Source organism: Struthio camelus, chromosome 1, assembly GCF_040807025.1.
Source record: "Struthio camelus isolate bStrCam1 chromosome 1, bStrCam1.hap1, whole genome shotgun sequence".
Classification (NCBI taxonomy): domain Eukaryota; kingdom Metazoa; phylum Chordata; class Aves; order Struthioniformes; family Struthionidae; genus Struthio; species Struthio camelus.
In genome coordinates, this window is record NC_090942.1 from 93,026,500 (window position 1) to 93,039,472 (window position 12,973).

Genomic DNA, 12,973 nt, shown 5'->3' on the forward strand with positions numbered 1-12,973 from the left:
TTAGGCCAGTAGTGGAAACCTGCTCTGTTTTGGAGGGCCTCCGGAGGAACATGCAAATGCAGACCGTAGCCTTGAAAGGCAGAATAACTAGCCTAACTGAATCTGGGTCATTAAGGGAACTGTGGCCACTCTCAAAAGAAGTAGCGGGCAGAAAGGCTTTAAAGTCTTGTGGAAGTTGAAACATGTTAGTGGGGCAGTTATACGCTGGCTACAAGGAGCTATTTGCCTTGCCTTACTGGCTTCTCCCTGAACCACATATGGGTAACAACAAACAGTGTCTCTGTGCTCTCCTGGAAACACTGCACACTAACCTGCTACAAGTCACACAGTAAAAATTATCCAGCATCTCTTGCAGCAGTGTGTATACAGAATTCATTTTTTCCCTCACTGCAATGCAGCTGTCTCTGAGGGGGCCCAGCAGCTCACCCTGAGTGCCCAGCGCTGTGATATGACAGCTCCAGACAGAAAGGCAGAATGCAATTACTGCTTTGGGAGTGCAGCCAGGACTTGAGGGGCTAAACATCCTGCTCTTCAGTGCCAGGACTCCTGTCAGGACCTCCCAAAGTTGGTGGCAACGCATTGGGCTGTTGCATTAAATTGTTCCTTCTTTGGGATTGGCAGAAAATGACTTGCTGTGATTTTATCACTCTTATCACCGCTACAATCCTGATATAGCTTTGGATTAACACATATTGGAAAATTGGTGCCTTCTTGAATGCAACTGGTTTGCTTTATGGCAGGAGGTATGAGGAGGCCAAGGGCTGGCTGGAACAAAGAGAAGAAATGAGGTTACAGCCATAAATCAAGCAGCAGGAGATAAATGAGAGGCAGCGTAGCTTATCAGTGAGTACAAGGCTATGATCACATCTCCCCATTCTGACGCTAGCGGGGATAAGTTGCTGCTTTTTTCTGAGCCCCTGTGCAAAACAGGGATGATTCAACATGTTTCACTAAAGCTTCAAAAATGCAAAATACTTATAGAAGAGAGAGAAGAAAGGGATACCCTGAATTGACAGATCAGACCCTCTCACGTCTTTCCATCTTTCCCTACAGAGCTTTGATGATGGTGATTCTCGCCTAGACTCCACCGAGTTCCTGAAGTTTGTGGAGCAGAATGAGACTGCCGTCAACATCACCACCTACATGGACCAGGAGACCAACAAGCTGCTCAGGTGGGCAGTGGGAAGGCCAGAGGGAGGACCAGGGGGGCAGATGTTGTGGGAAGTGGCAGCTGCCCACCTGCGGCATGAAGACACCTGTCCGAACTGGCATCAGCCAAGATGCCTGTGTACAAAGTGGCTTCTAACTTAATTAGATGCCACCGAAGGGGCAGGCCCACCCTTATCCTTCACCTTAGACCGTGCATTCCCACCCTCTTTTGCACTGAATCTAGTGGGTGTGCAGCCAGAAGGGGAGTGGTGTGATGGAAAACTTGTCTTCTTTTTTATTTCCTAGTGATTCAGTTTTCCATTGGACCTTGCTTACGTCATAGGTGCCTGATTGCTAGAGCCAACACAAGAAAGATGGTGGGTAGCCAGGGATTAGGAGGAAGGTAGTGGGAGAACACAGCTGCGGCTGTGACAGCCTGCAGTAAGAGCTGGTGTAAGCATCACATGAAAATGTAGTTTGAGAGGTTTCCCTTCTTCCATGTATATCACTGTGTATGAAACACTGAAGAGAGCAGGCTGCTTGTGAGTAGGCTGTGCTTGTGTCTGTATTTGTATGAGAGTGTGTAAATGTCAGCAGGGTGCTGTTTCTGCTGCCTGACTGGTTCTGAGTATCCCCCCACTTCTCAGCCCTTCCCCAGCCAGGAAGCATTTTATATGTATTTCTCTTTTATCTACATCCAGTGAGTTTTTTTTTACCAAAGCTGTATTTGCCAGGCATCTCGGAGCCTTCCTGGTTATTACTGTTTTTCCTCATCTGTACTCTGAAGCCAGTAGAGCAGGGACCAGCCTGCTACAGCCCTGTGCAGAGCATGCCTCTGTTTCCTTTCAGGGGACTCTGCGTAGATGCCCTCATCGAGCTGTCTGATGAAAATGCTGACTGGAAGCTCAGTTTCAACGAATTCCTCAAGTGCCTCAGCCCATCCTTCAACCCACCAGAGAAAAGTAGGAACTCCTCCCTTATATTGGAGAACCAGTGGGGACTCTAAGAAGGGAGGAAAGACACCAGCTTTAAGCCCGACGTCGGATGCTATCAGCTCCGTTCCCAGGGTTATTTTGATGTACCCCTACCTCCTGCCCTACAGCACCCCTTTTTCTCCCAGCGTGGGGTTGTCCAAATTCCTGCTTTTTCTATCCCAGAGCACCTTCAGCTCTTGTGATGAAGAAGGTAAGGATTTTAGAAGCAAGGACGTAGGTCAGATGGATAAGGTATGCTTGTAAGGTCAAGGCACATATTTAACCGTGTGGAGATAAGTCATGTGAGGAGTTCATGTCTGGATAACTTAGGAAAGTCAGACCAGAGCAAAGTCCTACTGCGCTCTGCCTTTCACACAGACACCCTCCCTGATGAACGTCTCAAAGTTCGCTATCCTTCCAAACCCTGCTTAGTGCTACAGTTTACTTGGAAATAGTTCAGTGTTGTGCTGACTAAGCATTCCTTGCTGTTGATCTAAGTGTCTCCTCGGGGGGGGGGGGTGCTTTCACCCGCCACTCAGAAGGTGCTGGATTTACATCCCACTGCAGTGGCACCACGGTGTTGACAGAAGCAATGCTTCTTAAGGAATATTAAGTTGAACTATCTGCTGCCTATTTCAGTGGGAAGCTAGGGATGCTGCAGCTCTCCCTGAAAACACTATCAGCTGGTTTTCACTTAACATGAGACGGGCCCTTAAGTGCTTTGAGGGCCTTGAGTTAACCACAGAAAAGAGCTGTAAGAAGACCTGTGAGCTGCAATGAGAAAGCTTTTTTTTTTCCTTTCCTTTTTCTTCAGGGCAATGAGAAATACATACACCATTTCCCTAACTTCTCCCCTCCTTAAAAATGAAATTGTTTCAGAGTAACCAAAACATTTCACTTTGGAGGGTCTCTTTAATGTATAACAAATGAGGAAATTCAAGCATATCTAAAAATTACAATTTGTTATTTGGAGGAAGTCAAAATGAAATGTTTGACTTTCCCAAATAATTGTTTTTTGGCTGATTTCACACACCAAATTCAGCATGATATTTTAGCTATTATGTTCCATCTGAAACTGTAACAAGTGCATAGGGGGAAGAAGGCTTCCTTCATAAAGTTGTACCTCCTCCCTCTCAAAGTGTCTCCAGAGTCTGTACTCTGCCTGCTCTGTATCTCACAACTACTGCTTTTGTTTTATACCTCTCTAGAGTGTGCTTTGGAAGATGAAACCTATGAAGATGGAGCAGAGACCCAGGTGGAGTGCAACCGCTGTGTCTGTGCCTGTGGGAACTGGGTGTGCACCGCAATGACATGCGAGGGTCTGTATGCTCTCCAGAAGATTGTTTTTTTGGTTCTGTACAAAAGGGATTTTTACTTTCTAGGTTTTGTAAGATAGCAGCTGTCCGGGTTCCTTCTCTTGCCCACTCTACCTCAGATTCTCTGTGGGTGGCTTCTGCATCACGCCTCCTGTGCTCCAGGTTGGCCAGACCCAAGCTAGTTCTGTTCTAGAGATCAGAAAGTGTGTTACTGAGTTGAGGGCAATGCTGCTGGGTGTTGTAGGTTGGATTAGGTGTCATGAAAATTCAGCAACAAATCTTCCAGACCAGAGCTACTTTGCATCCAGCTGGCTTGGGGCATACACAGACCAAACATGTGACTGACTGCAACTATATGTGTAGGTGTGAGTAAGTCACCTTTCCTATATGTGTGTCAGTATACTCACTGTATCTGTATTTACAGTATCTGTAAAACAGGTTCTGTCTTGCCCCAGAGAGGAAATACAAGACTTCATGCAGTAGCGTCAGGAAAGCACTTGAGATTCTTGCAATAAGAACCCTAAAAGTAGAAGAAAATATTGGTGATGGAGCTGAGGGAAGGTGGTGTTTATAGTAAAGCAGGGCTGTTCATCTATCCGGTCTTCCTCTGGAAGGCCTTTTTTAAGTTTTCACAGCCGTGTTACAATTGTGGGAAGTCCTGGTGGGATGCTGAAGTAAGGCTCTCCCTTCTGCCTTTTCACAAATGGTCCATTGCCTTTCCAGTAGAAAGTCAGCATCTTCTCTGCCTTGGGAAATGTACTGCTGCTTTTCAAAAAGCCAGGTTCACCCTCCCAGCACTGAGCTGCATTCCTCTGGCCTTCCTCCCTAGAAACAGGGCCTTTGCATAAGCTTTGTTTGCAGTGCTTTGTGGGAGCTGTCAGCGGTACGTGAGGTCAGATCTGTAGCCAGGCAGCGTCCATTAGCTTGGACAGAGAAGGAGCGAGGAAAGCGACAGGTATGTGCAGAGTTCCTTTCACATCCACCTGGCAGTCTGCAGCAGAGGCTTCAGAGTCGCCTCATCCCAGACTCTGGGGACCTCTTGGCTGCAGTGGCAGGAACTCGTCTTAGAGGAGATAATTGTAATACAATACAAAGAGCTGCCTGCAGGGTGTGGACAGGTCTCAGGGGTTAGGCACCCAAATGAGAGACTCTTTTTGCTGCCTCCTCAGAATCAACCTTCAAAGTTGCCATGCAAAACCTGGTGTTGCTGCCTACTTTGCTCCCTGCATCCGTGCCAGAAGCATGCAGTCGGACAGGAGTTCTTTCACTTTCTGCTCATGTCAGAGCAGCGGAGGGGCTAAAGGCTATTGTTAGAGGGATAAAATCAAAGAATCGGACAGATCAGATACATCATCAAGATGCGTCTCCACTAAGTGAAATTACTTCTTCATTAGGCATCGGTTATTGCATGTAAATTTCACTGAGCGTCCATTTATTCCCTACAACAGACCTGAACAAGCAGCTTTCCCAGTTAAATGGAGTGCTCTGTGCACATTCTCATCTACTAAGAAATTATCTTAGCCCGCCAAGATAATTGAACTATAGGTGCTTCTTTTAAATAACGGGGAGAAGAGCAGAACGCAGCCTCTTCATCGTGGTTTTATTTGTTATCACGGGGGAGGGAGAGAGTTGGACAGATGGGATACTCAGCTCCTGAAGTCCCAGAAAGCCACAAGGCCCATTCCCTTTCAAAGAAAATATGGCCAGCCCTCACAAAGTTTTCTCCCTAACCTTGAGATAGGCTGTGGTCTGAAACAGGCTCGGGCTAACCTGCCTCTTTTTGTTGTCTTTGGCTCACACTCTGAAATCTGCACCCCCCATTTGTGATAGTGCTGAACTTCCATTTCTCTTTGCAGGGAAGAACGAGAAGGTGCCTGGTCAGAGACGGCAACCTGAACAAGACTTGACTGAAGAGGAGCTGGCTAGATATGTTCAGGAACTGCAGAAGCATCAGGTAAGCATGAAGCTGGGGAGATCTGCTTACTTGAAGTCCATCCTCACTAGAGTTCCTTCTGTCTCTATCGCTTGGAAGTTTCCTAGTAGAAAGGGGAGCGTTGTGGTCTGCAAAGGGCAATCGTCCCTGTTGTCCATGGAGAAAAATACAGGTGGGGGGCTTTCAAAGAAGCCAGTGTTGACACTGTTTATGGATGGACCAAAGGCTTCAGGGCGCTGCCAGCACCTTTGTCAGAGCAGAGCTTCACTCTTGTGCTCTCTTTCTCTAGGAGACAGCTGAGAAGACCAAGCGAATGAGCACCAAGGAGATGTAAGGGGCCTCCACACAGGAGGAGCCCAGGAGGATGGGCCCAACCTGCCACCCTGTCCTCCAGTGCTGATCTCAGTATGCACAAGTGTCTGCTACAGTCGCCCAGTCACAGATATTTACATTGTATAGCAATGGGTTATTTGTTTTGTAATTTACAGAGAAATGGGGCCAGGGAAGGGGAGCACAGCCCACCTGTTCAGGGAGCTTCATTGCTGGGGCCTTGAAAGGCTGGGAGGGAAATACAGTAGCCTCTGGGACCCTTTCCCAGAGCAGACAGCTGCTCCTCGTAAGAGCTAACAGGGGTTTCTGTGCCCCTGGGTCTGGGGAAAGGATGGAGGCCAGTGCTGGATAGAAAAGGGGGTCCTCAACCGATATGATCATCGGCACCAGCCATGGTTGCAGAAAAAAAAACAGGCCAGATGATTGTTCTGTGGCTGAGTGCGTGTGCAGCAGGGCATCATTAGCGAAGGACCTTGCCCTGCTTACCCTCCCCTTCCGTTTGAGCGCCTCAAGGCTGGTCAGCCTCATGTGACACCTGGAAGTTGTGGTGACATAGTGCTGGCATGAGTCCAGCATGTTCCTCTTTGCTTTCCACTGGACCGTCCCCAGCAGCAACTCCAGTACATTGTGGGCTCCAACACAACGTGGTTCCTTTTGACCTCATCTCACTTTTACGCTCCCTGCTCCCTCCTTAAAGGTGCTATCATATTTTTTCTTATCACATTTGCGTGCTGACTCCCCCTTTTGTTTTGTTTTTTTTTTTTAATTACTTTATTTCCTATGGTAGTAATTCAGCTTTTGTATGTTTTGTAGCTCTAGATCTTTCAAGAAAACCCAACTTGTGGGGTTTTGTTACTGACAGTGCTGTAATGCCCATGCATAGTTTGTATCACACTGCACTCAGCCACCACAAGCAACACAAGCCACTTGTGACCCCTACACTACAAAATATTTCTCAGTTGGGGATTGCAATGTCCTCGTGGGGAGAAGGGACAGGGTTGGATGTAGTTAGATCCACCAGACACAGATCGACACTGCAGCTCTCTCTGGCTCTTGCTCCTTTGGCTAGTCCTGATTTTGTGCTCCGAGTCTGTGCTCAGCCCTCCTTAAATTGCCTAGAGGGAACTGCCAGGTAGCCTCGAGACAGATGGACTGGGCAGTCCCATTAGTAGGGTATTTTAAAAGACCTAACTACGTAGAAAACTGTTTAACTGAAGTCTAGGTGAAGTTGGCCATCATCTTGGGGTTTCTGTCTCCAGCTGGGGTAAGATAGCAGCGTTATTCTTTGATTCCAGGGCTGGATTTGGAGTCAAGGCTGGAGTCCTCACTCCTGAGGCATTTCACAGTGACTCTGAATAGACCATCTTTGACAACTGTTGCATCCCCTCATGGGTCATTTTCTTCTGGCTTCTTTCTCAGAGCATTGGTCCGGGTTATAAATGTAATGCTCTTTTTTTGACAGTCACCTCTCTAGCCTCAAGCCCAGCTGATTTTCTCCTGAAGTTGTCAAATGTACTTCATAATGCTTACACAAGCAAACAACCTGTTTCCACATTCCCTTCATGCCCCTGCTGTGCATCCCAAGCAGTTGCATATAGCCTGAGTTGAGATGACTGCCTGTGACTTCGATCTTCCCGATCACAAACAACTTCAGCAATTGCTGCTAGGTGTTTTGCAGTCCTTAGTGCTTATTCAAGCGAAACTCCCACTTGCATCAGGAGAAGCATGTTCCACTTGAGAGAAGATCAGCAGGGCTTGTGTCCCAACCGCCCTCTTTATGCCCAATGCTTGAAAAAGAGGAATAAGCTGGTGCCTAGCAAGTGCAGGAAAATAAGAAAGCTTGGTCCATGCTATGGTCTGGCTTTTGCAGTGGGAGTCATAATCTACCCTACCATGCTTGGAGATTTTGGCATAATAAATACAGAAAGGGACTGGTTCTTCTCCCACGATGGTCCAGATTTGAAATGCTATCACCTGTGAAGGTGAGGAGAGTCAGTCCGCAGGAGATGAGGGGAAGGCTGAGTTCAAGAGCAGGACCACTACAGTGGGAACACAGCGGAGTCAAATTGTTCGTGTTCCCTCATGCCCGCTGGTGGCGCTGGAGGAAGTGGCTGGTGGAACAGGAGCACCCATTAGACATGCCCTCATTCTTCCTCAATGGAGGAGAGCAAAGCAGCTTCATACGCTGGGTCTAGAGTCACAGGAACATTGTTAATCAATGTTTTGCTTTATTCCAGTCCTGCTCTGAAAGTTAGTTTGTGCCTCCCGGCTCATTTCCTTCCAGCTTAGATCATTAAAGTGCCTTAGAGAAAACACAACAACTTGCCTTAAAGGCTTTCCCTGGATGGGAACAACGTCTTATTGTCCAGTCAGGAAGATCTCCAACTGGGAGAAGCAAAGCATGTGTAGGTAGGGGAGGCTAGTCCATGGCTGAAGGGCTTCTGTAGGTTGCGATTACACAATACCTTCTCCGGTCCCCTTCCTGTCTCTGGTGGATGTGCAGTCCATGAGAGTGACTGCTTGGGTCATCTGGAGCATTGCGTGCTGGCAGTTATAATTTACAGAGCCTGCACTTTTACTGAAGGCATATGGACGCGCTGCTGTCTCTCGAGCAAGCCAAGCTAAGCTCTCTGACAAGCCATATTGCATAACTCTAGGATAGTCCAGGGCAACGTGGTAGGAGTACAGTGAGCAGTTGCCTCCACGGGAAGAGCTGCCACCTGCGGAGCCTCTTCCTCCTTGTGACCTCAAAGGGAGAATGTAACTGTGGAGAACGATGCCGGTTCCAAGGGCTATGGTAACCAAACGGTACCCGAACATCTCGCCTCCCCACCCAGAGAGGAAGGGCAGCCTTTCGGTGAGCGATGCCCAGGCTGTATCCCACAACAGGCTGATCCCTCGCTAACTTCTGCAGGGTGATTTAGCTGATGAGGAAGGATGTGCTGAATGCCAAATGTCCTCCGGGACAATGGCTGTAGAGACTGCAAGGGCAGGGAAGGCATTTTTTTCAAAAAGCCAAATTTAAGGAAGAAACAAAAAGCTCCCACTCCTCCCCGTATCTTCCCTCCTGTACGTGTGTGAAATTTATCAGTATTCTGTAGGTTTTCTTAGTGCACTTATTTTACTTGATTTTGTAATTTTTTTGAAGCGGGGGGTTTGGATATTACTGCCAAATAAATGAAACAAAATTTTAAAAAAAGCACGTGTTTTATTGTATTTCTCAGTTATCACCACAACGCTCATTCCTCCTTTTTCTCTCCCCCCCCCCAAAAAAAATCAGCTGTCTGCCTGCACACCCTGTGATGGCTTTTGCGCACGTATTTCAATCCACTTGACAAATGTGAATCGACATGACTGTTTTATAGCTTGGGAAACTGAAGTGCATGAAGGAGAAGTGGAAGGCCGCAACTGCACGGTAAGCCAGCGGCAGAAACGTAACATGCCGCCAAGGCTGCTGCCTCCCAGCCATGCATTCTTTATAATGAGATTGCTTCACAGGCATTTCAGTTCCCCTTTCGCTCTCCACCTGTGCCACTGGGAAAGAAAAACAGCTTTCTACCTGTGATGTGCTTGTATGTGCTTGTATGCACCATGGGGCTCCAGGCCATGTATGGTCACAGTGACTGTATTTAATGACAGTAATAAGAGGACCTCCCTTTGATGGGGGATGAGGCGGGAGTAGGGAGTGATCATATTTGTCCCATTGAAAAAAAAAACATGTTTTTTAATCCTGCTGCTGAAACTGCTTTTTTCCTGTGCCCAATGGGCAGAGAGAAGGGTCCCAAGAAGAAAGGTGGGGTCTGTGAGCCCTGAGTGGAGAAAAATTCAATATATTTCTTTTTTCATTTCAGTTCAATATGGGTTTGCGTGGTGGAGGGGAGTGGACTTTGGAGGGGTGGAAATCCTATCCGCAGACCAGGACTTGAATCAGTATTTCTTAAGCATGGGAAGGCTACTTCTGGACTATTGTTCAGGTTTATAGTGCAGTGTCTGGCCTGCAGCTGTATTGCGAGAGGCCCACTGATTGCCAGCTGTCAGGAATCACCATGCCTGGAGCATGGAGCCCACCAAAGGGCTATGGGTCCATCCAGCCGTGAGCTGGGCTGTGACATCCTCTTGGCTTTGTCATGCTGTGTGTCATGCTGTGTGCTCCAGATATCTGGAGCTCTGCATCTTGTGGCAGCTAGTGAACAGCAAAAGCTATCTCTGACCAATGCTTTCTTGCTATTGGTTCAGTCTATGTGGACCCTCTGGTGTCTGTTGTTGAGCTTGTGCTACAGGATGCTCCCCAGTTAGGGTCCTCTTTTGTCTTTGACTCTTATGTGACTGGATCTTGTAGGACCATGGTATTTCTGAGGTTGTTATCAGTGTCTCAGATTAGATAGGAGTTGTCTATCCTCTCTTTCCCCATCCACCCAATAGCCTTTGGACAGAAAATAAAGCATATCTCTCATTTTCTGCAAAAAGACAAGGAAAAAACAAATTCTGCCTAATGGAAACACAATCCCCATCCACCGTGCAGTTAGCTCAAGGCAAACTTGTGTTTGCTGTCACTTAAGCAGTTTTTCATTTACAGTAACTCCTTGTTCTTTCCCCCCCCTGCAATTAGGCATTCTACATAACCCACTTTGAGACATCTTATAAAGCCCTATTAAAAACAGGTAAATTATCTTTGATTCTCTTTTACCTCTACTCATCTCTCTTCGCTTCTTTCCCTCCCCAGACCTCAAATACTTTAATGGATGTTCTCCGCCCACCCCTGCCACCCTTTTCTCTACCTTCTCAACAGGTTGTCTTTTTTTTCTATCGTATTACACTGGCCTGAGTAAATAAAGGTCTCTGGCACTGGTCCACTGAGGCCACTAGCCCCTGTACACACACACACACACACACACGCCTCAGCCATGAAGGTTGAGGTTAGGCTTGTTGGTAAGGAACCCTCTGGAGCTTGCTTGTAATTTTTCTGTAACTGCAGTAAGTGGTCCTTTTCTGCTCCAGCTCAGGTTAATATTTGAAACCCATGTGACAGCAGGTGGCAGGACAGCTAGGCCAGCTAGGCAATTTCAGGCTGGGGGAAGGTGCAAGTTATTTGGAGGGCAGGAAAAAATTCAGAAGTATCTCAAAAACTGGAGGAATGGGAAATAGCCATTTAATAAGGATCAGTTTAGAGTTTTACAGTTTGCGCACTTGATTTCCCTTGCCTCATACAGGCTGGGCAGCAGGTACCCAGGATGCAGTTCCAGATAAAAAGATTGATACACCAGCAAAGCACAGGCTGAACATGACTTAGGGTTACAATGCTGTGAAAAAGGCAAACCACTGTACTGGAAGAATATAGAGGGGCACAGCCTCTGTAAACAGGATGCAATCACTCTGTTCCATGTGGCATCAGGGAGGCCGTGGCTGGAGCACCTTCAGGTTTGGGCAGTGCCTTTCAAGGACTTTTCTAAATGTCTTTGTCTTCAGGTAGAGACTGCTACCAAGAGGAAAGTATCAATCTGTCCTCTCTCTGCAGTGAATGGGACACTGTAGCTTGTGTTGCAGCTATCGTTAGACTCGGTGAGTCAACACTCACTTTGAACCCAAAGGATAGCAAAGAAATGGAAGATACTTGCTTGAGGTTTCACCGTCTCCCTTCCTGGAGGTCTTTTAAGAACGGACTACACTAGCAACTATCAGGAATAGTCAAAGTGTAGCTGATCCTATTCTAAGATGGGAGAACAGACTGGTGACCCTGCTGAAGTCCCTTCTGTTTCTCTGTGCTGTGACATTAGGAAGACAGGGCTGAAAGGCTAATGTCACCTTTGCTCAACTGAATGATGAAATAGCTTTTAATGGTGTTGTATTACATGAGCATAATCTCTTTACATTCCTCTCTCCCACAACTATAATGGACTTAGCAGCTTCTGCTACCGTGAGCTCTTCTGTGCAAATTACAGTCTAACACAGGAGAAGGTTGAGTTACTTTTTTTATTTGATATGCTCCTTTCAAAGATGTTTAAAAAATTAACATTGCCTCTGACACGTTACTTTTCACATCATAACAAATAATGCCCAAATACCTTCTCTACTGTATACCAGCTGCTGTGTGTGGAAGTTTTAACACTGGCATTCCCTGGCCATTCAGTGCTCGACTTCAGAACAGGTTTATTTCCTTACTTATGTTCTACTGATGGAATTTCCCAGGATTTTAAGAAGGAATGAAAGGAAGCTTTTGGCTAGATGGCACTAAAAATACTTTGTCTTATGCATACTTACTGAAGCTAAATGATTTTGGGGGGTAGGAGAGAAGAGGAGCAAAAAGTCTGTTCCCCATCTCTAGCAGAGGCCTAGCTTAAACTCTGACCTGTTCTTAGGGAGTAAAGCACATCTGAGTATTAGTGAGTTGTTACGTTGTGTTGCTATATGTGCTGTGTATGCTTAATTATGTCACAATTCTCTAGTTTTGTTCAACTTCACACTGAGAGATATGCTATTTAAGTGGCTGATCGAGACTCCAAACGGCATTTGTAAAGTATTTAATAGCTTTAATTCTGAAGATGGGACTGAACTGATCTATCGTAAGACTTGGTCCCTGAAAAAAATCGAACCAGTCCACAGAACATAACTTGGGCCAAACTCATGCTTAAAGCACTGTAGGAGGCAAGAACAAAACACCGATGACGTTACTCCTGGGCTAATATCAAACCTCCCATTAGCTATCCTGATCTAGCTGAAACAGTACAACCTGGATGAAGTGGACAATGTTATATTGAAAAGGAACACCTATACTGGTATGGTTTCTGCTCTTATGTGGCTGTCTCTGGTTTCACGGCAGGGATTGCATCTGTGTAACCATGCTGACTTAAAAAACAAATGAAACAAGTCCAAATGGAGTAGATTCGTTCAGCCCTACCCACTACAGCACACCCTTTCTTGAAGGCTGGGCACAGCTCTGATAACTCCCTGCTCTTAGGAACAGAGGCTGTCCCTTCAAAATATTTGTTTTGGAAATCCGGTATTCTTGGAGTGTCCAAGGAAACACTAGTGGACCAAGGGTTTTGTCCATGGTATTCTGGACACCTTTAAGCGCAGCATCTTTGCTGTTTCACACATTCTTTTTAAATTCTTGATTGGTATAAGCCAATGATGGTTTGTCTGCATTTCTTCGTCTCTAAGATGACAGAAACTTTTGTGTAAATAATGTGTTTTGAGTGGGGAGGAGACTGCCATTCCCTTCATTTTGGTTCCCCTGTGCATGACATGGAAGCAAAAGAAGTCTATTCTTTAAG

At 46.5% G+C, this 12,973-nt stretch overlaps 1 protein-coding gene across 1 annotated transcript in view; it reads left to right on the forward strand.

Moving 5' to 3' along the window:
• The window catches only part of FSTL1 (follistatin like 1), a 55,675-nt gene extending 46,774 nt beyond the window's left edge, over nucleotides 1-8,901 (forward strand). The window contains exons 7-11 of the mRNA XM_068958047.1: nucleotides 1,054-1,172; nucleotides 1,999-2,111; nucleotides 3,332-3,442; nucleotides 5,296-5,393; nucleotides 5,662-8,901. Of these exons, the coding sequence (XP_068814148.1) occupies nucleotides 1,054-1,172; nucleotides 1,999-2,111; nucleotides 3,332-3,442; nucleotides 5,296-5,393; nucleotides 5,662-5,706 (486 nt within the window). The 3' untranslated portion in view covers nucleotides 5,707-8,901. The remainder of the gene's footprint in view (nucleotides 1-1,053; nucleotides 1,173-1,998; nucleotides 2,112-3,331; nucleotides 3,443-5,295; nucleotides 5,394-5,661) is intronic.
• The last annotated feature ends 4,072 nt before the right edge of the window (nucleotides 8,902-12,973 follow it).